We start from the raw sequence: 26,348 nt of genomic DNA, 5'->3' as shown, positions 1-26,348 counted from the left end.
TCTTTAAAATCAGCACAGCAGCATATAATATTTGGGGGAAAGAAAATTAAATATAATTTCATAAATTAAATGATTATTTTGTTTAAGAGACTACAAGACTTCTCTTTAACTATATTTCTAAATTAGATCAATCCATTTATGAAAACATTTTATTGAAAACTTTAAGCGTAGATGATTTAATACATACAGGAATTTGCCAAATACGGTATTTTTTTCTTTTTGACTACTAATCAATAAAATCATCCCTGTTCTCAATTTTTTTTAAGTTTATAGGAACATATAAAATAAATATGTTGTATTGAAATATGTTGAAATTTAATGTAGAAGTTAAATTTCTTGACTGGAAGGAAATGAAACGAGAGCAGATGGCTACCTGCTAGGATAGCAGAAATGGAGGGTGTTCTCCGTTGAAGCGACACTAACCACAGTCAAAATTGTTCCTTTGGTATCTACCAGATGCCATGCGACTAATCTACCAGTATTCAAAAGTTCACTTCCCTCCTGCTACCTGTTCAGTTTATTTTAGGAATGTCACAAATCCGGGACTTACTATTACCTTTCTAATTTTAACGATACATTTCACTTGGAAAAAATGTTGCTCCCTCTTTGGCCTGATTGTAGATCTATATCTAGCCTGCATTCAGGCTATACCTTTATTTGCTGATAATAAGAAATATATTTTGCTGATCTTTGGTGTAGCAAAAACTGGCAAAGTGTACTTCTTCATCTGGCATGCCCTCCTTGCTATGGCAGTTTCCTACATGTTACCTCTTACGGCTTTATTTAATTTTCGATCCGATTAACCTTCTACTATTACACCGTTCGGTTTGGAACAGCAAGTGTGTACAGAACACTGGTACCCCTGTTGTTGGACAGACCTGATGGGGCAACCCGACCCCAGTGACACAAGGGACACACTCAACAGATTGTTGTGGCCGTTGCATTGATCTTGTTCGGCCGGCGGTCCTTATCAGTTATGTAAAAGTGAAATCCTCAGTATTTGTTGCGCCATCTTCTGCACGCCAGTTTCGTTAGCTACTTCTGAGTCAGGTTGCCCTACATTCAGTACTGGCTGGTTATTTACTCGCATTCAGTCAAATGAACTAATATAGAAATGTTATTTTTACTCTTCTTTATTTAGAATGCCTCTCTCTGTTTCGAAGTGATCGCGGGCTTCATCTTTTCTTTGATTTTCCAGCTATTTTTTCTTAATTAGGATTCTTGCTCTGACGATAGCCTGCGTATGGTTTTTCTATTTCAGTAAAAAAAAAAAAATACAACACCTTGATTAGCTAATTTTATCGTATCCTCAAATGAATTCCCACACGAAAATTGCTATGATTCAAAAATTCTTAATTTATTTTAACTTGTTACTAAGTTCTTACGAATATCCCATAAGACAGAAACAAAATGATCATTCTAAATAGCAGCGTAACAAGAATGTTAAGGAATTCTTGTGAAGTTGATAGAGCCGTTCGAGGAAAACACTCTGGCCAAATGGGTGACTAATGTGTTGAAGTGATTCCTTGTAGTGAGGATGCTATTATCATCCTTCCAAGGTTAAACAGTGCTTTCTTCAACAATTTAGATCGGCTAATGCATGCCTGAGGAGTAAATTGTAATCTCATTCCCCACATCTGTGGGCGCTGCTAGCGAATGACACTTTCTCAAAATATTAATACAAAACAAAAAGAAAAAAAAATTAGAATTACAATATCAAAAAATACTGTGCATTTCATCATTTACTTTGCACTGGGTTTTCTTCTTTTCCTAGATTCTCAACCGCTCTAATGATAATTGTTACGACATTAATTGTTTTTAGCTCGACAGGGGTGCCGGGAATTTGGTTTATCCCAAGAGGGGTGCCGCGAAATATTTTTAGCCCTAAAAGGATGCCGTGGTGAATACGTTGGGAACCGCTGCCCTAGATCTTGAAATATTTTACAGCAATGCTATTTTAAGAAATATTCCGATCACACTCAAGGGCAACCCTGTCAAAACATCTTAACCTAATGATGGTGTGTCACAATGCGGGAGTTAGTTCTGTCGGGGGATGCAACGAAAAACAATGACCTCAGAGCATATGTTTGGCGTAGGATTACAACCCATCAAGTTCTTACCACATAACCCAGTGGAAAAGAGGTGGATTGAAATACCGAAATCCTTCTGAATAGACAAGGGAGGAAAAGAGGCGCAACGACTGGGAGGAATGCAAATTTTCCAACTTTCCTGATTGTAGAGATGGGAGTTGTTGGTTCTTAACACTCCAATCATAATATTTAAAATAACAGACTAATCTCTGTAAGCTTAAAGGTCACTTCACATCATAGATTTTATTTCCCTTTCATATCACTTATGTTACGTTTACGTAAAATATTATAAAGTTTAAATTAATAAATGTAAACGGAAAGGAAAGTGAGTAGAGAAACATTAATTCAGACTTCAATCTACCTCAAGGATGTAAGAATAAAAAATGTTAAAGCAGAACCAGTACCTGTCACGCCAACTAATTTATATGCAATATTTAAGGTATTTCATGCTCTCCAAAGTATGCATTGGTGAAATGAAAAATTAGCGATTCATTTGTTAAAGTGTATCATTTCCTTACCATTACAGACTTGAATTATGTGACCCCAAAAAAGAAATTATTTAGGTATGAATGAGTGGCTTATACCCCATGCCTTTTCGACACCATCATGGGGTGCATTGTGGACGATACAAAGGGATGCCTATATTGAGGACATTATTGACAGCTCAGCTGAAAGATTTTCTTAAGTTGCAAGGCCGATCGACTGATCCAGGGAGCGAGAATTAGGAGCACCTAGTTCACTGCCTAGCTCCGGTCGCACGTCTCTCTTTATCCCTTCGGTTCCTCTCTTCTCATTGGCTTAGAGCTATTAGCTAAATCCAGTTGTAGCTAATCTTAACACTATATCGACCTAGAAAAATTAGGCCAATAAATTCAATAATAAATAGACAACACTAATGAATTAATGTGGAAAGTTCATTGAAACTCGTTATTCTCATTTTATTAAAAGATAAAAACGTCTTTTATTAATTTAAAAGTTCATTATGGATTTTGTAACACATTCCTAGCCACAAACCTTATCACGATAATATGAAAGCAACACAATATTCTAGGGTTCTCTTCCATTCCTTCAACATTCTTCTTCTTATACCTAGTAGCTCTAAAGGTAACAATTTTGGAATATGTCCCAAGCTTTGGGTTAAAAAGAAACTTTCACTACAGATTAGTAAGATATGTAATAGGGAAGTGATCTGCGCACCAAGTAAAAATCTACCTACCAGTGGCTACTAAACAGTTCAGTTTATTAGTCAACTAGTAATTCATAACAGAATAAATGTCGCCCGGTAAAAAACTCTAGTTTGCCCTTAACCGTTGGTTCCCAACACTTAGAAGTCCGCGGACCTCTAACATTGAACCATACATGCCCCTTCCCCCTCCCCACCTGACTTAAAACAAAGAGTATTTAGTTTCTAAGAAATTAAGCATTTTTATAGTGTATTTTCCTGTTAAAATTTTGATAAAACACTCTAACATAGACAAATATTAACGATAAAACAATTCTATGCTGTGGTAGCACCTGTTGGAACCACTGCCCTTAACGAAACGAGATGTGTAACAGCCGTTGATAAATATTTAGTGAATGATCTAGGTTACACTTTTTACTAAATCAGGACATCTCGTCATAGCGTCATCATCTGTACTTTTTTTACTCAGTGAGAGCGATCAGTACCTTCTGCTAAATCAACTCTTTATAATAAACGAATCATTCTGATCACATCCCTACAAAACTCGGGGTTTTCCCACCCTAACCTACATGCAAACGAATTTTAATTATGCTGTAATTTTCATTTAAAGGTCGTTTTCTTTTAAAAATCATTTAATCACAATTCCCGGGCTGTAGATTTGAAGCATTTATGCTTCTAATCAATGTAGGATTTGAATTACAGCTTCTAATTCATTGTAGATAAAGATGACCTATTATTCCATCATCGCATGCCAAAGTGGTGGCGTATCTGAAAATGTCTGTAACCAGTCTGTTTGAACTATGGTTTCAGCTAATAATAATTTTAATTTCGATATAAGTCGATTGATGGTTTTGTTATTATAATTAAGTGACGTCACATATTTAGTGAGGTGTAGTTTGGCATCGTGAAGATATTAAAAAAAACAACCAAGAAATGAGGATCCTGGTGGCAGTCAGTATAGAGCGATAACTATTTATTGTTCACCAAGGTTTCGCTCTATTTTGCAGGGGTTCATCAGGGCTAAAACAAGATCTAAACCTTATAATATAGAAAGTAATAAATTAAAAGAATTCAAATCAAATTAATAGTATATAAAGTAATGAATAATAGAAGTTCATTGTATTTATTATTCATTATAATTATTACATAATTCATTACTGAATATTATTATTTATTCTATTAATTTTATTCATATCGTTTTAATTTAATTTTAGTTATACTACTTACTTCGTTTTAATTTCTGATTCATATAACTTTTTTATTTTGTTAATTTTACCTATATGTTTTAATTCCTCTCATTGTATCATTTATATCGTTTCTTCCACACATTTTTAATTATGTTACTTTCATTTTTTATTATTACATTAAGCACTGTTTGGTGTTTCATGTATACAAATTTTATTTATTTGTTAATTTTATATTCTTCATTATAAACATTTTTTGTACTTATCTCTTGGATGAATTCTTACTATGTATTATAAATTACCTTGTTAGAGTATTATTTGTAATCTTTTTAATTTTCATGATATACTGTTAGTATGTTTTCTGTTTTTATTTATTGTTGTTATATTTTTGACTTTGACGAAGGCCTAAAATTTAGGCCGAAACGTCGGCATGAATAAAATAAATTAAACTTATTTGTGTTAATTTCTGCTGACCGCATCCCGGACCATCTTCTCGTACTGTATCCACGATCTACTATAAATACATTCTTTTAATTTCCTTCGTTCTATTTTATATAATTTCTTTATTACCGTCCTTTTAGGTTTTTATTCTTCCCTATAACTTTTCCACCTAAATGTTTGTTCTTATGTCCTATCACAATTAGCAATGTATCGTGTTTTACTTGGTCCTGTAAAGTGATGCAAAACGTTGGTGTAGAATGAATATTTTTCGCACTATGTTGAAGAAGCTTTTCTGAACGCCAGACGAGCCATTGTTCTTCATTAATTATACATTATGAACTAATAATCTTCTAATATAAAACATCGTTAAAATTCGCCGAAACCCACGATGGGCCACTTTGATCTTGCATCGAAGATATAATATTCATTAAATTAGGTTCACATTAGTTATTATATTAAACATAATATAATGCTTATTGTTTTCCGTACAAACATTTTTTTCTATTTATCGGTGGTTCGAGCTTAAGTAAAGCAGACTTTTATTAACTAAAATAGCATGTTGTTGTTTGAACCTATTATAATTTGTCAATATAATGTACGAATTGCGGTTATTTAATACTCGATGGCTGGAGAGAATAAGATTGAAGGAGGTTACTGTTTGTCAACAGGTGGAGGAGGGGCCTAGAGCTAGTTGTACTGTTAGGGCCATCACTTTCTTCTTTGTTCGCCGAGCGACGGGTCACTGCACTCCTCTGCCTCCATTATTGTTATTCTCCTCTTTACGGTCCCTTCTTCTTCATGGCAGACTCATAATGTAATATATTTAGTCGGTATATTACAACTATAAGTTAACGGTATGGAATTGGTCAAATATTGAGTGAAGAAACATGCTGTTCTCACCATCATAGAAAAAACGTTTTGTAGGGAGTGGCCAGAACCTCCCCCCACCTCAGAACCACCGAGAATTTTCGTTTGCCTCAACACAAGTAGAAATCTACTAATACAAGAATGAAGTAAAATAATAAGTTATCATAATGAACATCTTCGTTTTTATTTATTTTTTTTTTTAATTTAAGTTATGTAAAGTTGTGTATATATATATCTATTTTGTATTTGTAACTATATATAAAAATAAAGAGGATTTGAAAATTTAAAAAAATAAGAACAAAAATGTTTATTATAACTTTTCCAGTAAAAAATAGTTAAAAAATTTTATTCTACTTTAAATGTATTTACTGTAGCGATTTTTATTAATTAATTCATTAATTTTTATTAATATTGTGAACATACATAAGTAGTTAATATGTCAGTAAAAATATTGATAATAAACCCTCATAACACAATACTAAAACAGAATTTTTTTTTCACTTGATTTAAAAAAAAATTAATAATAAGACTCAACAAAGGACCAAACAAACATATTCAAAATATTTCTTGGATTTCAAAAGGATCTAGGGAAGAGTTTTTGATCTATCCAACCAGGCCGTTTAATTAATGTTTTGAAGGATTTTAAATATATATTATATATTGCGATTGATTATTATTATTATTATTATTAAGTAATTTAACTTCGCTAATATTGAAGTTTCATTGTATAATTTGTTTGTATTAGGTTGGACCGAAATATAAAATATTTGGTACAGATACGACTGGCTGTGACCTTAGCCCAACAGGTGCTGTTCCATTAATTGCTTTCCTCCTCCTTACTGTCCCTTCTTCATAACAGGCTCTTGATTTAATATGTTTAGTCCTTTATATTAAAGCCATAAGTAAACGCTATGGAGTTGGGCCAATAATAACTGAAATATATATTACTATCGATAATATTTCATAAAAATTATTAGAATCCATCTTCAAATCTGAATGCCTTAGCTTTTTTTTTTTTTTTTAATTAATTAATTTTACTACCCTCGGACTCTTTCTCATACGATTTGGTGATAAAAGTTTCAGTTATTTATTTACGTCCTATCTTGCTTTTGGCTACACGGGTTTAACAGTTGCAGCATGCCGCACAATGAATGTGCATGCCACTCCTACTGACAAATATAAGAATTGTCTAATCAACAGTGCTGCCGATTCACTGGACCAAAAATTACCCGCTTAGCACCTAGAAAATTCCCATTTTACCCGACAAATATCCGCCACTTTACCCGCTCTCGAAGAATCGTTATTACTATAGCTGTATGATTGTTCTGCCGCATTAGCTCTGGTGTGATAGTTAATAGTACAAGTGATACAATGAAGCTACTGTCACGTTAACTATCACATCTATACGCCTTGCGACAAAAGTGGCAGCCACTATCAGGGTGTAACTGTTCGACAGTCTTTTACATGACATCTTTTACTGCCATAAGTATTGACGAACTGGATCTGACGTGATAGTTGATAGTACAAGTAATTTCAATGGACTGACAGTCGTATTAACTGCCACGTTTAACTGCCCTATGTATACCTCTTGACAGTCTACTGTCGCGACATGTCAATCTTCCAAATGTAATGACGATAGGTAGGAAAACATCAACAATATATAAGTTTATTGTTTTAATTATTTCTGATCTTTAAATCAATTTGATTCAAAGTTTTTATTCACCTCATCAGCAGTAGGGTTTTGGACGGTAACTCGAATAAAAAATTGTATCAGTCCGTGCCCCAAAAAAATACCCACAAATAGGCAGCACTACTGATTAATCGCATATGTGAATTTGGATAATTCACTGAATTCAGGTCTGTCTTCATCAACATCTTCAACAGGGGCTTCATTTTATATAGTTTTATAACAGAAGGTTTAGTTTCACTTAGTTTTAACTTTAAAATAAGTATTCTTTAGCGATCTACAAAAGAAGCCAAAGCAGATTAAAAATGTTTCTTGAATTTCAAAAGGATCTAGGAATGAGTTTTTGATCGTAAGCAACCAGGCCGTCAAATTCAGGTTTTAAGGGTGTTTAATATATATTGCACATTGCCAATGGTTATTATTACTAAGTAATTTAACTTCGCTAATATTCAAGTTTCATGCTATAATTTGTTTGTATTAATTTGGGCCGAAGTATTAAGTCTTTGGAATAGATACTGGTGGCTGTGGCCTTAGTGTGAACAGGTGGTGCTGTGGTGCTCTAGTGACAGGTGCCTAGAACCTACCCCGTGTTACCTAACTCCTAACTGCATCTTTCAGTTCTAATTTCCATACCCACATCGAGATCATTTTATTGTTGGAAAGCTGCGTAGCCTTGTCTTTCTTCTTAGGGCGCAGCATTCACTTTAATATCAGGGACGTTATTCATAGAATTCCACCGTTGTACGCTCGGTTTCTGCCTTGTGTCTGTATCAGTTCCCAACGAATTGTTTGAATTTTCTAGGACCCTTTGCAATTATATATAGTCAGCTTTGTTCAACTATAAAAAAAACCTTTGCCAAATAAATGGAACAGTATACCTTGTTCACTATTTTTATCTCCCTTTTTATTTTTATATATATGACCTTCCTTCCTTTTAAGATAGTTACATTTTCCAGATTATACTTTTTTTGGAGATTTCTACTTGTTAGGTGTTGCGGCCATGATCATTAATCGATTATGTGGCAGATGCTATAAAAACAAAACAAATCCGCTCTCTGTTGTTTTTTATGCTGCAAATTAACAAATGACTTGATAACGTCACATATCGGCTCCATCGCCTCCTCAAAACGCACTCGTAGTTGCCAGGATTCTGGAGAGGAATCCTCTGTGGAGGATGGCCACCTCCGTCGTCTTCATCATTTTAGCTAGGGCTGCGCTAGTCCGGGCGGACGTACGTCCTTTTGTTGATCTACATCCACGAGAACATCTACTCAAGACAACCACAACCGGGGCCCCATCAATTATCGGTGATAAAAATTTTTTTCGGTTTTCTTCAATCTTCATTTAATTTTTGTAATAGTTTTAAGTTTGCTTTGTTCTTTCTTTTTTTTCTAGTTGTATATTTTTCTGCATTTTGTTTTCCTTTATTATGTTCACTTATTTTAAAATACAACAATAACAAAATTCGGCTCCTCGTTTCTTTTGTTTTCATTTTTATTCATGGTTGGGCTACTAAAGGTTCCTTTTGAACCCCACAGTAAGTAATTACTTATATAACGGGGCTAATGATTTGTCGTTACAGATTTTACTCTACGGGACGAACAGTTTTTAAAAAATAAGCTTATAGAGAAAGTGTTTTATGCATGTATAAACGAAAGTAGGTAATGAAATTAGATAATAGTTTTACTATATCTACACTAATATCCAGCAACGAAACAGAAAGAAACCATTAGGAACAATTTATTTAACTCACAGAAACGTAAAGGAACTCGGAGTTGCATCGATTATTACATGATTATTTTAGTTTTTCCAGTAAATAATGGAGAAAAATATTTTATATATTTATACAATATATTTTTTTTATCGTTACTGTTATATGCAAATAGAGCCTACCTCAAAACATGTTAAACATTGTTAAAATTTTTATCGTTACTAGAATTGCATTTTACATAGATATAGTTTAATCTAAAATATTACAAATAATGTTATATAATAATATAAACAAACTTAAAATCAACAACAACATTAAAAACGGTTGTAAAAACTAAAATTAACAGCATATGAAAAAATGGTTTTAGGGAGCGGTCTGTGAAGACCAAAAAAGTTTTTTTATTTATTTGTGTTCACTGACCGCACCTCAACCATCTCATATAATCCCTCGGTCAACAACTAATGCATTATTAAAAAATTAACAACTACTATAAAAAAATGCATTGTAAATATTCAATTGCTAAAACTATAATGAATTAATTAAATAAAAAACTAAAGCCATGTTATAAAAGCTATTTTAAACTATTCTGTTACCGTATAATAGAATGTTGTTGAATCAAACGTAATTGAGAACTATTTGCATTGTAATTTTTATCTATGATTTTTTTCTATTTTTAAATTCAGTAGGTTAATGTTCCCTATGTAACCGATCTAGTCCGAACCAGATATCACTCCTTCCATTCCATTATAAACCCTCTAACCACTCAAACCCCCTAGTTTCTAATATTGCATCCTCTTCCATTCCTGATAATCCTCTGAGGCGCCTGAAAAGAAGATGGCCACGAGACCATCTAATGTCATTAAAGTGCTACCAATGGGTAGTTTCTCTACACACCTGTAACACTCCAATTTAACTTAGATTAGATTTACTAAATGTATTATAATGTACAACTGTAAATAGCAATAAATAAATATTGAAAAAAAAAATTCAGTAGGCTTGCGCACAAATCACCAAAACCTCAAAATATCTTTTAATGATTTATGCCTTTAGGGGGCGTCGGATCAAAAAAGTGGTTAAGACGATATGAACCGTCGTAAATTTCATTTTCTCCATGAAAAAAAAAATTACCCAATGTCATCGAAAATTCGAGACTTAAGTGCGCTGGAGAAGAACTGGGTTATGTTAGAAAATAAAACTATACCCAAGATAGAGATATTGCCATTGTTGTTGATACTTGTTACATTTGAATGGCGCCTGATCCTCTCCTAGGCATGGCAAATAGTTCACTTTTCCAAATTATTATTGATTTAACACTTTCAATTATGAAACAGCTGTGAGGCAGGGATAGTTATGTGAATCCTTAATAACGTTATTATCCTCGCCAAACAGCTGGTTTACATCACTCAGCGCTTAGTCATCCAAATCAAAGACTGGCTTGAAAAGTCCAACTCGCCCACTATATTGTATCGAAATTCTTCATTATATTCTCTCACTTATCCTTGACCAAGTTTATACAGCCCACCATTCTCTGCTGTTTGTTTATTGAGATCCTACTCTACTTGATATTGCTAATGTTCGCGTATCTACTTCCAGCTAATCTTTCACTTGTATCAGATATTTTCCAAAATTAATTTATTAGTCGTTCAGTTTTTGAAGGTGCCGGTTCTCCAAAATAAAAGTTGTTTTCCTTAATTTTTGTTTCTCGTTTAGGTGAAGGAGTAATTGACAACCTTGACAGTAACCGAAAACCACCTTTACTCACAAGATTTATTTTAATAGTTGACCCTGGATATTATACGAGGAAGAAATTGTTGTGGGTGCCGCCAGTGCAGAAGAGGAATAAAGAAAACTTATTTATTAGTGCCAAAGTTTCGGCCAGAATTTCAAGCCTTCATCAGGGTCAAGAACAAAAAAAATTTAACAAGATACAGATAATATAGGTATATAAGTAGTATTAAAGAAAAATACAGTAATGTTAAAATTATGAAAGAAGAAAATAATCTATATTAGTTTATTATTTTCTTTTTCTCCCTTCTTTCATAATTTTAACATTACTATATTCTCATTTACTTTTTATTTTCTAGTAATACTTATACTAATCTTTTTCTTCTATACTGCTTATGTACTTTTATTTATTATCTGTTATCTTTTTGTTATTTTATTTTTCCCTTATAATCATTATGATTGCTGTATTGTTTTTTGTTCTTTGTCCTAATGAAGGCCTGAAATTCTGGTCAAAACTTGGGAACTAATAAGTAAGTTTTATTTATTTTAGTTCTTCACTGACGGCACACCCAACCTCCACCTCGTAAAATATCCACGATCAGCTACTAAAACATCTTTATTTTTGGATCATCTCATGTAGATAAGTTCAATTTTATTGAAACTACTGATTTTTAAGTAAACTTTATAAGTTTTTGGTGTAGAATTTTTATTTAAAAAAAAAAAAACTTTACTTTCAGTAATAAAAGAATAAAATATTTTATTCATGTTTCCCAATTACGTAAGATTTGAAATTTACTATTTTACTAAATATTGTTGGAAACTGGACCACACTAAATGTGTTTATAAGCAATTTTTAGTTTAATAATTGTGGAATTGTTTTTCCACAATTATTACAGTTGAAAGTACCTCGAATCTCAAATTTTAAAACTTTTTGAGGTTTTAATTATTGTGGGGAATGACACACCCCACTCTATCCGTGACGATGTCCCTGCATATAATTAGTAGAACAAATAAATTTAATTATAAATGAAATCTTAAACTATAATGAAGAGCGTTCTTATTAGACTATGTATTCATTTTTCAAAGCTTTTTACTCAACAAACCAACGTGAGAATTCCTACATGAATTTTCTACTGCCACATCAAAAACTACATTGACCATATAAATTCAGTTCACAATAGAAAAGAAAAAGGAAAAAAACCTTGAAAACAAAAAATTATACTGGTTACATCTTTACAAGAAGTACGTCGGAAAATAATGCCACAGAAAATGCTAATGAATTTTGAAGATATCTTAAATAAATCGACTTAAGCAATACCCTTCTCACAATAAAAGACGAGCTGAACGTTAGTTCTTTTTATCCATTAACTCACCAGGATTTCATCGGAAAGAAATCCTTGACGAAATGAAGGGACTTCCTACCAAAGAAGGTGGTGTGGCTCTGATCTAATCGCGACCTTATGGTTGGTTCCACACTCATCATCAAAAGATATTCTATTTCTTAGGTACCCATATTACTCTATCTTTCACTCCTATTTTTGCCTCTTTTAAAACTATTCCATAAATAAGCCTAAAAAATGAAACATAAAATTTTCTTTTAACGGAAAATGACTGTTACAAACATACTCTATCATGTATCATGTATGCAAGGGACGTGACGGCCGTGCGGGTTGGGGTGCAGGTCCCAGTGCGCTCGGTTCGGAACGTTCTGGGTTCGATTCCCACCTGGTACAGCTAACATTCATTTTTTGGCACTCCTCTCACCACCTTGGTTAGTTAGTACGTGGCGGCAACTCGGGTAGCCGCCAGGGGTTGGCAAAAAGGACCACTAGGCCCACTTACCGGACTTGTTCCCCCGATCAAAAACACGTACCAGTGTGTCTGAAGCAGTGGATCACAACCTTTTTTTTGGCAATGGAAGGAAATGGCGAAACCATTTTGGTAGGACGTAAATGGCTGAACCCCTACACCAATATTTGAAGTTTTATATAGGGTGTTTTTTTAAGCCCGATAGAACTTGAAATTGTAAAAAATAACACAAAAAATTAAATTGTAATCAAAATTTTTTTTTTATTCGAAAGATCAATACGTGACATTAACATTTGAAAATGATTTCGGGCATATGGGCACCGCGGCTGTTCTTGACGAAGCGCATTCTGTAAAATTGTGTTCAGCGATGAGGCGCATTTTTGGCTTAACGGGTTTGTTAATAAGCAAAATTGCCGCATATGGTCGTGCGATTTGACACCTATTAGAATACCTACAGAAAACTTGTGCAAAATAAAGAAAATGTGAGATGATAAAGCTCTAGAATGGTATCTTTATCGAATTTAAGTTCATTTCTAGCCCTGTTTATGAACGATTATGTTAAATATTTAAAAATTATTTTTCTAGGTACAACTAATTTTTTTTTTACCCTGTGCTGTTAACCGACAATCGAGTTGAGCAACGCCATACGTCACAAAACCAACTGGATCTATTCACAAATCCTCTTAGTTACATTATTTAAAAACCTTTTTATATACTCGATTTTTTAAATACACTGATGTAACAAAAATATTCTCTCAGATTTTTTTTTTTTTCAAATTTGTTCTAATTCCTCTAGAATGATGATAATTTTTATAATTTTAATTGTGATTCTTGTAAATTAGTGTTATCATAAACAATCACAACTTCCTATACGTTTATAAAATTTATTCAACAAAAATATTGTAATATTTTCCTAAGTCTCAACTCTCTTTATTATCAACTAGACATGTCCATCGTTTCCATTCGGCCATCATCAAGAAAAATCGACCATACCTTAAAATATAATTTTACAGACTCACATCCTCTTGAAAATTTGTAGGCTATTCTGTCCAAGTCTAATACAGTTTAGTTAAAATTAACCAATCAAACAACGCATAAATGGTTTTATACCGTAAAAACGTTTCTAATGAATATTATCGTTAGTTACTGTTTCCATGACATTTATATAATTCAAAAATCTTGATTTTTCGTTAGTTTGAAAAAAAATTAGTTTTTTGAAAAACTGTATCATGGGAATTATCGAACATAAAAAACTCTGTGAGAGCTATAATTTATGGAAATTTATACTATTGTATATTTTTAAAAAAGATTTATCAATTTTTATCGTACAGTAGTATTTTTTTAAAGATATTAGCGAATATCTTAGGTTTTCGGGTTTTAGTCGCAATTATGTTGTTCATCCTTCAAATTACTGTTAGTAGATACCACACAAGATTTTGGTGAAATTTAAAAAAAAAAAAAAAATGAGCCGCCCGTTGCTCAGTAGTTAAGACTATTGGCGGTCCCGGATCGAATCCGGCCTGGAGCGTTGACTTTTTTCATTGAGCGGCGGTCCCACAATATAAAAAATTTTGACCCCAACCATGGTTAGGCAATATAGGCTCGCCTATATAGGGAGTCTTGGCCGAAAAAAATATATAATGGCGTCCCTAACAAAAACACACTAAGCACAATTAGATTTTTTTGAACTTAAAAAAAAAAATCAAGCCTTGTCTTAGTGGGTACTAGTTCCTCCTAGCATTTATCTCTAAATTATAAGAAAAATGGGGGTTATTGAGTGGGTAACCAACTACTAAGCCTGGATTCCAATCTTACATTGGCAGAAACTTCATTTTCTGTTTAATTAGTTGTGAATTGACTAATGGGTTGGGAAGAAAACCTGGTTGTTGTGTGTGAGTGGTAATTTCAGTACTCCCTTTTATATCTATTTTAAACAGTGCATTTTTACTAATATCTGTGTCCAAATGTATTATTATATATATATATATTAATTTATTTCATTATTTCTATAATTAATTCTATGTTTATAATATTTTTCAGAGCCCAGTACATACAAGCAAGACAGCACTGTCCAGGTACAACGGGATTACTAAGGGGCTGCCGAGCTCAAACAAAATCAGCAATGCAATGCCAGCTAAGAGCTCTGCCCAAGAGGTAAGCCAAGTTATTATATTACAGTGATTGAAAAGCAATCAACGAGTCATTCTCAATTTTAATTAGTTTTACACATTCTAAAAGAACTGTTTATTTTAGGGTTTTTTTTTTTTTTTTAATTTAAGTATATTTAAGATATATGATGAGTGAATTATAAGTGATTTTAACTTCTATTTTTAAAAATGTACTACAATTATTTTCTTTATTGTGGTTTAATTCAATTACAATTGAAACACTGGATATTAATTTTATTTATTTAAATTACTTAGGTTTATAAAATTTAGACATCATATTAAAAGAATATAATGCTATTTAATTTAAATTGTAGCTACCGGCTTTGAAGAAGCTGATCAGAGCGCAGTTGCCGCCAGCTGGTAATCCTTCTCTTAACAATAATACAACAATACACAATAATAATGCAAATAACAACAACAGTCTTCCACCTAGCCCAACAGTCCCAAAATATGATCCCCATGGAAGACTTCTCCCTCTCACACCTCATGGTAAATTGTTTTGACTTTCATGGACCAATATATTGACATTATTTGTTATTTTAGGGAAAATAAATTATTCTAAAAAAAAAATGTTTATTGTTCAGAGGCTGTTAAGTACTATGGAAGTCGGTTAAGTGAGTATGAGAGAAGTGAAATACAAGATTATGATGAAATATGGTATCTTGGCCTGGATGCCTGTAAAATTCATGGAAATGAAAGTCTTTTACAGAATTGTGGGTTTGATGATGATAATGGCAGCTACTATAAGGTAAACCAGGTGACCTCTTTAAAAAACTAAATGACGTCTATTATAAATTTTATTGAAATGTTTTGATCGATATTTCATATTTTACAGATATTGCATGATCACATATGTTACCGTTACGAAATCCTTGAAGTTATCGGTAAAGGAAGTTTTGGACAAGTGATCAGAGCCCTTGATCATAAAACCAATCAACATGTAGCCATAAAAATTATTAGGTAATGGTCACTATATTTTTGTTTCAATTTGTACTACAATTGATGTACTGTATTCATATAAAATATATATATCTATAATAGAATTTATAAAATGCTATATATTCTTTAGTTATATATCGAACTGTTTTAAATCTGTAACATTTTTAATACATAATAAAAATGTCTAAGTTCATTGATTTTTTCCAAGTTAACTGTAGCTCAACTACCCTGATTGTAATCTGTTCATTTTTTCTCACTTTCTACCCTAATACCCCTTCATGTTTTGTCTTAGCAAAATTCACAAAAACAGCAGGAACTAGCGTCTTGCTTCTTCTGTCATTGTATATTTTTTAAAGCTTGCCTCAAACCAGGATTCAAGGAATTGAATGCTTCTATTTTAAATGATATGTATCATCACCAAATTTAAATATTGGGAACAGTACTTCCCAAAAATATTACCCTCATTTTGAATTATCTTCTAATAATCTGAAAACCTACTCTCTGTTTCATTATGAATTTCCCTTCCATTTTCCAGATATACTGGAGAGAAAGTACAATATTTGATAATCTATTTCATAACAATTCAATAAATAATATAACTTATCAAGATGTGGCATTTTTTATACTAATTTACTTCTTAAAAGAATTAACTATATTTCTGTTTCCTTACTGAGTTAATCAGCAGTCCAGATTGATGACAAGTAAAACAAAATGTACAAAAAAACTTAATCTAGCTTTATTTTTATGTTCTAGAAATAAGAAAAGGTTTCACCATCAAGCCCTCATAGAGGTGAGGATACTTGACCATTTAAGAAAAAAGGATCAGGATGCCAGTCATAATGTCGTTCACATGTTAGACTACTTTTATTTTAGGAATCACTTATGCATTGCATTTGAATTAATGAAGTAAGTTCATGAACTTTACAATATTAATCACTATTAGTTACAAAGAATTTTGCAATCATAATGTAGTGGCACCTTTACCTCATGTTTTAAATTGTATTATTTATTAGCCGCCTCAACAAACTTGAGTTACCAATATTCTGAAAGATTTTTGTGTTTAAGTTTTAAAATATTTAGAAATTTATTTATTTCAATTAAGTCATGTATATAACCTTTGTGTTTCAGCTTGAATCTTTATGAACTGATAAAGAAGAACAATTATCAGGGTTTCAGTTTAGTTCTTATAAGGAAGTTTGCGCAGTCACTTGTGCATTGTCTTAGACTCCTTGCAAGGGAAAACATAATCCATTGTGATCTCAAACCTGTAAGTGAAGCTTTTATCCCTCATTGTACATTTTTTGAGTTTATCTTATTAAAAATATTAATATGAAACAGGTTTTTGATACCTACCTAAATTTCTTTCAATTAATCTTTAAACTGCATTGCCTATTTGATATAGTGGTTGATGACATCCCTATTATAATTGCATTAATTCATTTTGATTCTTGACTCCTTAATATTTATTCCAACTGTACAGATGAGGGCCCCCTTAGCCTGATTATGGTACCTGAGTGGCTTATAGAATAAGCAATTATTAGTTCAATCCCTCGAGAACTGAAATTATTGTTCTAAGAAATTATCTCTGGCTAGTCACCATAAACCTTAAAATCTGACTCTATCATTCCAGTCACTAACCGAATTCGGTGTTATTTAGATATCAAAATTAGTTTAAAAAATTGAGTTGAGTATTTAAATTCTTTTACCTTTTATTGTCTTGATAATTTTCTGTAGCCACACATTTAATGTAATGGTTTTTGTGATATCAATTTTAGGAAAAACATTTTAAACTAGGGCATGACTTGTACGACTAAGGAGTGATCAAACAAAATAGATCACCTCATTACTGTTTAAAAATATTTATTTAGCCCTAGTCAGCTGTAACGTTCAATCATAAAAGAGGAGAATAACCTGTATTCATTTATTGGCTTCAGATTCATTATTTTACATGATGATTTGTTTGATATTTTTCAAGTATAAGTAGATTTAAAAGAAAAAATAATACTTCATAAACATGTTAAGCCAACAATGTTTTATATTATATAACAGAAACTTTTTATAGGCTGTTAAGTCCAATATGACAATGAGCATCCCTAAAATATGAAATCTAATTGAAAAATTGGAAGTTATCTTTATATTATTATTAAATACCTCCTTCCAAACCTCTCTCTATGCACTTTAAGTATTGTTGGCTTTTTTTCAAAGCATATTAATGTAGCTTAATATTTCTTCAATATCATTAAATTAATCTTATACTATATTATATTACTATAAAAAAGATGGGGTCCTTTACCTGACAAATTATCTTATGTGAGGTACTAAAACAAGACAATTAAACATAAATTTGCATATTTTATAGTATATATGTATTTAAATTTTCTTTCTTAACATCATTATCTTTGTTATCTTTTTTTATTAGGAAAATATATTGTTAAAAGAAAGAGGCAGTACTTCAATCAAAGTGATCGACTTTGGCAGCTCATGTTATGCTGACCAGCGAGTCTATACTTATATTCAATCTCGGTTTTATCGTAGCCCAGAAGTTCTCCTAGGACTCCCATATGGAACTCCAATAGATATGTGGAGCCTTGGTGAGTAATGTTGTTAATAATTTTCTAATAATAATAAAATAGAATGTTTTCTAATAAATATATCCCATTAGGCTGTATTTTGGCTGAGCTGTATACTGGCTACCCCCTTTTCCCTGGAGAAAATGAAGCGGAACAGCTGGCTTGTATTATGGAAGTTCTTGGTCTACCACCAGAAGAAATAATTCTCAAGGCATCTAGAAAAAGGCTCTTTTTTGGTAATTTTCAAAATATGTTTCTTTTTTAATCTGTGTGGTGCATTCAGACATCAAACAACATTCACTTACAACTCTACTTTGAGTTGAAATTTATTCTTGTACATTTTAAAACAGTAATTTTGCTATTTACGACAGCAATAATTTCCTTACTATATTTCCACATAAGTGAAAGTTAAAACATTGACTATTGTCATAACAACAATATATACTCTTAAACATTTATCAAATTGGCAGAACAGAAAAACTGTGCTGTGCATGTGCCTGTGAAATATAGTTTGAGCATAGTCAAACTTGCATATACTTAAAATGTGGGCTATTGTTAAAAATTTTGTACAATATTGGAAAGAACTGTTGATATTGAAAACTATTGTATATTGTATCAGGTTGTAAAATAAGTTAGTAGCGTTTTTACTAGTGATTTCAACAAAAAGATTCAGATTCTTGTAAATATTTTTAATCAATTATATAAGACCCATTTTGATCTATTTCATGTTGCCATCGTTCAGGTAATTTTTTAATTCCGTCCTACCAGAACTTCTCAGATTTTTGCGGAATGAACTCCTCTATGTGCGTTTTGCCGTCCTCGAGTGAAATAAAGTGTTTCCTGTTAAGAGAGTTTTAAAGGGCCCGAAATAAGTGAAAATCTGTTGGGGCAAGGCCTGGTGAATAGGGTGGGTGGGGGATCGCATTGCGTTTCAGGAGGGAATCACTAATGGATATACCATCCAATAAATTCTTTTCTCTCAAATTGTGAGGAACCCATATATCACTTTGAAAAACATATTTCGAGGAGAGAGGATTACATTGAAATATTGAAAAACGCTTTGAACTTATTTTACTACCCAATATATTGAAATAAGGAGTTTTATAAACAAAAAAAAAATTAAAAATCCTTTGAGGTGTTTTCGAGAAAAGTGTAAAATTCATGATATAAAGTAACGTTTCCAGTAAGATGATTTTATTGAAAAAGTTGCTTTAACATCCCATATTACTTAAAGATTTTATTATGTTTATAACTTCATTAATATAAACATTATTGGAAAATCTAAACATTACCAATTCTAACATAGTATTCACTGGTTTCTCACAAATGAAAAGTGCAAATATTTCCAAGAATACTCATTTTTAGTTTAATTTTTTTTTTAAGGATCTCTTCAACCACCATGTTAAGAAGTGTGACTAACTTCTGAACAATCGTTTTTTTATCCAAAAATTTTAGTAAAAATTCTATATTTTTAAAGTCAAATTAATTTTTTTGATAGTAGATAAGTATAAAAGGGGGCGATGGTGGCAGCGTGCTTGTCTACCAACCCAAAGGTTGCAAGTTCTAGCCCCGCTATACCCGGGATTTCTCCAAGCAAATAATTTCACAATAATGACTCACAGCCTCCCCGGGCATTTATGAGACCCGTTAGCCAATGGGTGGCACTCACAAAAATAGGCATGGGAGTGACAGACCCACCCTATGAAAACCTCGTCAAGAGACACGCAATATATCTCCTTAGTACATCAGCAAGGCCTTGAACCTTCACGGTCTGTTGTGCCAGAAGAAAAAGAAGATTAATATGAAAAACTAATGAAAATAGTAATGATCAATATTTATTGAATAAATAAATTTAATCAATTGTTTCTTGTTCCTTTCTTTGCAAAAAAAACACAACTCTATCTTTATATACAACTTAGATTATTCTTAATTTAAAAAATGATTAATTTTATTTTACATTTTTATATTATTTATAACTGTTTTAAAAATAAATTGAATTTTTTCAGACTCCCGAGGTTACCCCAGGAGCCTTACCAACAGTAAAGGCCGAAAAAGAAAACCTGGTTCAAGGGATCTTGCATCTGCCATTCGCTCTAACGACAAACTATTTGTTGACTTCATATCTCAGTGTCTTTGGTAAGTTAAAATGTTTTCTAAAAAAAAAAAAAAGAAATATTTAACTCATCTGTTTTTGTTTGATACCATGTGGATTTGTTATTCTTCTATATATCTTATTTTTTGTATAGGCATAGACGATTTGCTTTTATTTTTTATTTAAAAATTTCGTTTCACTATGTAAATTTTAAGTAACATATTTTAGGGTGTAAAGAAATCGAAATATTGACAGAAAAATCAGTTTTTTGTCTCTTTTATTATATTCTTTCCTTTCTGTTGAAGGATTTGTACCATTACACCCAAAGATAATTCTACATCAACACTGCTGATAGTAGCTCTGTTTCCTTGCAAACCTAACGTAATGGATTCATCTATATGGAAAATTTGCTTCGAAATACCAGTAAGGTTCCTTCCTATTTGAAGGAACCTTTCACAAGCTAGTCACTGAATAAATTTCTGCTTGCTATTTAAATCAACAAATAAATAACTGTAGTTTTAATATTTGATTATGCTTTACAAGAAACTTGCTGATTATAAAAGAGCTTTTTTACCTGTACCTAAAGTAGGGATGGATAAGCTTGTATGAATCAGATACAGAAAATTAGTTGATACAGACAAAATTGACCTGATAAGATATAGATGGTATTGGTCTTGTGACTAATAGAGCAATGTGGGTTCAAAAATTTGTATTCAACTGTTATTAGAACCCCTCTCCCCTCCCCTCAATTATGCCCCATCCCCCTAACATTGATTCTGGTCAGCTAAATAAAGGTTGAAAATTAAGTAATTTATGTTTACAGATACTTTTCCTGAAATGAAAATATAGTTTAAATCTCTAGTTAAATTTTCAGATTTTATGAAAAGTCACAAACACGACATATATCATGGATTGGGCTGTTGATTATTTGAGAAATTCTTGAGGCTGAACAAGTTCTTCAATGAGACTCTTGTTCCATTTGATATTTTGTAAATGCAACTTAGAAGTCATACATATTCTGAATACGTTGGCTTCATCCATCAAAAGTTCTCTTAACATCTTGTTTTCCTATCACTAATACATTATTATATTACCTAGCCAAAAAATAAAAAAAAGATAAATTATCTAAGTCTAATTAAACGAATTACTATACTTGTCCCCTATTCTCCAACAGTTCCATTTGGTGGCTTCATGAATCCAGTAAATGAGTTATAGTCGATTATTGGAATTTCCAATGGTTCATCCATTTATTAAAAAACAAATTTTCTATTTTAGTTATTGGAAATTTAATTTTGTCTTATGAAAATTTCCATGTATTCCATCTAAAATAAATTAATTAACAATATAATACACCAAGTTGATATCTGTATGTATATCTTTGCAGTTGGGATTCTCGGAAGAGGATGAGTCCAGAAAAAGCATTGAGACACGACTGGTTGAGAGGACGAGAAGTGAGGAGGAGCGCAAGCGCAGCTGCGAGGCCTCATCAGCAACCATCTGTGGAGGTTTACTTACCTCCAATACTTTGATCTCTCTTTTGTAATGTGTGATATTTCTTAATGATTGTCCTCTGTGGCAACCAAAGCCTGGTGTCTCATTCGAAGCCTGACAGTTCGGAAAGGATAATAATTTGTTGTACATATTAAGGTGGTTATAGGCTGAGATTTTCGTATAAGCCCCAGGGCCTATTATTTGTGTGGAAATCAGTGACTTGCCATTAAACCCTCCCATTGTTATTTTTGGTTTTACATCTATCTGTCTAGATGTGATATTTACGGCCTTCTCTGTCTCATTTTCGAGATTTGAATTTTTAATTAGTCACTAGATATGCTATTAGTGTCATATATCTTATATGGTAAAGTAAATATTTTGTAGGTCTAATTTACTATATCCTTTTACAAAATTGAAAATTAATTATCTTTGAACATTGAGGGCAGTATATTTTAGTTGAAATAATCAATGTGTTTGTTGAGAAAAACAAGTCTTCAAGCCATAGTGATTTATATTTTATATTGGAAAGAATTATATGTTAGTCCCTTTTCATCTATCATTATGGATAAACTATCATAGTTACTCAGTATTCTCTTTTTTAGTATGTTTTACTGGAGTTGCATATTCAATTATTGATAAGTCAAAACTCTTTATTATCCCACTTATAAAAAATATTGTCCTACCTTATTGAATGTACTTAGGAAATAAGAATTTTCCTTCCCATTAAATTTGAGACAATATATCTTACAAACCCAAACCCATGCAAATGTATAATAATAAAAAAATGTGTGTATACTAACAAATTGTTCATTGCGATTCCAGTAGATACTTACTCTGATAAAATTATTTCAAATAAGTGTTAATATTAAAATCTAGCTGTGAATTTTGTATATTTTTATTGTCCTCATACCTGTGAAATCTTTTATCATGTATTTTGTGTATTCATGTAATATTAGCAGACAATTACTGTCATATATCTACATAAATATTTTTATGTATTATAGAAAACATACCTTTACTTTCTTTATGAAAAAAAGAAAAGAAATAAACGATCACTTTTTATTTAAAACAATTGTAATATTCTCTAATAAAATTAACAATAAGCAGGAGATTGGCCTCTAATCTGACATAATAGATCCTTATGTAAAAAATATGCCTTTGATACAATTTACTGTATAAGCTATTGAGTCTTTATATTATAATTTATTTTATTTAATACTGAGCCTTTAATTAGCTATAGGATCAACTAGCATATATCTAGAAGTGATTGTTTTATGAAAATAAGTGCATATGAAATACAAATGTACATAGTTTTTGAGTAATCATTTTAGATAAATACCAATATTTCTTTTGACAATCAATTTTTTTAAAAAAGTGAAACATTTCAGTACATTTGACTGCTTTATTTGGGATTAATTTTATATCTGCAGACATTCTATGTTGTCTGAAACTGTCTTTATATAGATTGATAGAAAGGATCTTAATGTATTCTAAATATTTTCCATCAAATATAAAACATTTAAAATACAATTAAGTAGTATTTTCAACTGGTATCTTCATAAAATGGTACCAACAATAAAATAGCTTTATAGTTTTAGATCTTATTTTCATAAGTCATTCATAACTACTTTAAGAAGGCTGTACAAAATATTTAATTGTTATTTATTTTAATAACATTTTAGTTTCTTTAAAAGTTGTATCAGAGCTCTTTGATATGAATGTTGTTTAAATAATTAATAGTTCACTTTTATTTTAAAATCCCTGTATGTATTACAGGTTTCCCAAAATAGTTTTTATAAGTTATATCGTTTATGAACGAAATAATTTGATTGTATGTTACATAATAATTATATTGTCAAATTATATTCTGTATGATAGAAAATTATGCTAAGTTCAAGTGCTCAAAGATTAGGCTGGTCGTAATGAACTTTTTGAAGTAATTAATCTACGAACTTTAAAGATCTTATTGTTTGTACTAAATTTGTTGATTATTGAAGATTTAATGTTGATAATTATTTAATAAATTGTTAAGTCACTTCCGTATTGTGTTCCTGTTAATTTAGTTGTAGGAATGTCATACATTTATTTTTCCTAAAATATTTTAGACAGTCATGTGATATCGCAATAATCTATACTTTTTTTCTATTACTTAGAAGTAGTGATTGAACCATTGGATTCAACATGAAAGTTTTCTTTTTATAAAATAAATGTAAATTCACACAATAAGAAAATATCATTATTTACTGATAGGCATATCATATTTAAATAGAAGTTGTCATGTACACTATATAAATATATATGACATAATACCTAAAAAAGTTAAATACAAACAATGTTACACATACAGTAATCTTAGAAGTTAATGTTTCATCAATTTATTTTATGTTTCATTAATATACTTTTTATTTGATTGATTTGTTTATATATTCGTATACTGTCCCATCAACTGTAATTATTTTTCTCAAACTTATGAAATTTAATGTTTATTATACTTGTCTGAATATAGGTAAAGCTTCTTTAGGAAATTTTCTCCTATGAGAGCTCTACTTCATATCAGGTATTTATGACTAGATTTTTTTTATATCAATTAGGATGAAATGAATCCTAGATTGATCTTCCTTAAATAAACACAAATTTAAAATATTTTTAATAAAGAACAATTTGATTGGAAAAAAAAGTCACTACATCCTACTGAAGGGTTCGATCTAGGACAGTTAGAGTTTGACAAAACTCTGAGTTTTTAAAATCATTTTATATTAATAATAAATGGTGACTCGATCACTTATTATAAAACTGAGAAAATGTAATAAAAATTTTTATTCAAAATATAATATGTTTAAACTAAGAGTTGGGAGCAAAAACAACGATTACTTTAAACTAAAACAGATAAACAACTGAAGTAAATAGTTATTAGAATTAAGATTCAAGATTACTAATCTAATGAGATAAGTTTAAGTAGGAATAAAAAGATAAAAACAAAATGATCAAATACGTACACTGAATCATTAAAAGGAAATGTTTAATCAATTCTAATAGAAACCGAAACAAAAAAAAAAAAACAAATAAACTTATTAGTTTCCATTTCAGTGCTTCATTTTCCTTTTTATTCAAACCATCCTACTATTTAAAAAATCATTGATATATTGAAACATCTCATGGAAAGGAAACATTTTAATGTTTTTATTCAACAACTAATTAGCCATTTACTTTGAAAATTTCAAAATAAATTTAATTTAGGTACCTTTGTTCTAATTATAAAGCATCATAATGGTTTTTAAAGATGTTAGGATCCTATTTATCTATGAAGTACCAAATTTAATCATGATTTTTTTCTAATGAAATATTATCTTAAATTTGGAAATTGATTCATTATAGCCCAATCAACAAAGGGTTTTTTGAAGAAAAAGCTCAAACAATATCTTGCAAGTTGTGTCTATAGAAGTTTAAAGAACCCCAGACTGTCCTTCCTGTTTAATTACCAGGATGCTTGAACATAAGAAACCTGCAAATCTGGATTTATAATATACTACCAGAATCACTATTATAACGCATATTCCCTTATTGCTTTTTTGTTCAACAGAGTGGAAAAGGAAAAGTTCCACTATAATATAAATTATTTTTATACTTGCCAAAGTATTGTACCCAAATCAGCAACGTATGAGTTGCACCAACTCACTAAATAAAGTGAAATAAAAGTTCATTATATTTATGAACAGTCAATTGGTTCTTCACATATATCCATTAGTTTCCACCCTGTAGAAGTCAGCCGACTAATAAGCTAGAAAATGAATGGTTTGGAGATCACCATAAAATGTGGGGTAATCACCGAAAAATAAACATTTTACAAAAGATTTCACATCTCATACCATTTTATAAAGTACTAATTACAGACCATACCAAATTTTAATAATGAACTTAGCTTTAGGGTATCAAGTATCCTTTACCAATTTTTAAGTATACTAAGAGGATATTTTGAACATAAAAATTTGAAATTAATTTTCGGCATGAATTGTATATTAAAATTTTATATAACAATTTATTATATTATTTATACATATACACATTAAAAACTATTAAATAAACAAATGTATATTTTATAAAGATAAGATCCATAAAATATCTAATAATTTATAATAGCAATAAAACCTAAAAACAAGCGACATAATATATAATTTTCATGTTCCGAACTTCTTTTATCCGTTTTATATGACGAAGCATGGTGATAATGCTAAGGTACTTTTTGTTCCCTATTTTAATGTTTCCAAGTTTGTCCAGATCTTCCGCAGTACAGAAATATGTTCCTGAAAAATAATTGAGAAAAAAAAAAGTGGAAATCAGGTATTAATATCTACAGGTATATTCTCTCTCTCTCTCTCTCTCTCTCTCTCTAT

General features: G+C 31.0%; 2 protein-coding genes across 9 annotated transcripts in view; one reads left to right on the top strand and one right to left on the bottom strand.

Annotated features, from left to right (window-relative positions):
- Dyrk2 (Dual-specificity tyrosine phosphorylation-regulated kinase 2) overlaps nt 1-24,379 on the top strand; it is a 279,497-nt gene extending 255,118 nt beyond the window's left edge. For all 6 annotated transcript variants that reach the window (XM_014419786.2, XM_014419784.2, XM_014419783.2 and 3 more), the window contains 10 exons: nt 14,738-14,851; nt 15,180-15,354; nt 15,450-15,613; nt 15,701-15,825; nt 16,558-16,710; nt 16,933-17,071; nt 18,224-18,395; nt 18,467-18,610; nt 20,381-20,510; nt 21,851-24,379. In XM_014419786.2, the coding sequence (XP_014275272.1) occupies nt 14,738-14,851; nt 15,180-15,354; nt 15,450-15,613; nt 15,701-15,825; nt 16,558-16,710; nt 16,933-17,071; nt 18,224-18,395; nt 18,467-18,610; nt 20,381-20,510; nt 21,851-21,995 (1,461 nt within the window). In that variant the 3' untranslated portion in view covers nt 21,996-24,379. The remainder of the gene's footprint in view (nt 1-14,737; nt 14,852-15,179; nt 15,355-15,449; nt 15,614-15,700; nt 15,826-16,557; nt 16,711-16,932; nt 17,072-18,223; nt 18,396-18,466; nt 18,611-20,380; nt 20,511-21,850) is intronic.
- A 1,646-nt stretch (nt 24,380-26,025) lies between these two features.
- LOC106680256 (spindle and kinetochore-associated protein 1) overlaps nt 26,026-26,348 on the bottom strand; it is a 10,712-nt gene continuing 10,389 nt past the window's right edge. For all 3 annotated transcript variants that reach the window (XM_014419815.2, XM_014419814.2, XM_067045039.1), the window contains exon 7: nt 26,026-26,258. In XM_014419815.2, the coding sequence (XP_014275301.1) occupies nt 26,104-26,258 (155 nt within the window). In that variant the 3' untranslated portion in view covers nt 26,026-26,103. The remainder of the gene's footprint in view (nt 26,259-26,348) is intronic.

This window comes from Halyomorpha halys, unplaced genomic scaffold, assembly GCF_000696795.3.
Source record: "Halyomorpha halys isolate HHAL.00 unplaced genomic scaffold, Hhal_1.1 Scaffold251.1, whole genome shotgun sequence".
NCBI classification, from domain to species: domain Eukaryota; kingdom Metazoa; phylum Arthropoda; class Insecta; order Hemiptera; family Pentatomidae; genus Halyomorpha; species Halyomorpha halys.
Note: the sequence above shows the minus strand (reverse complement) of the source record. Positions and strands in the feature narration are given on the sequence as shown.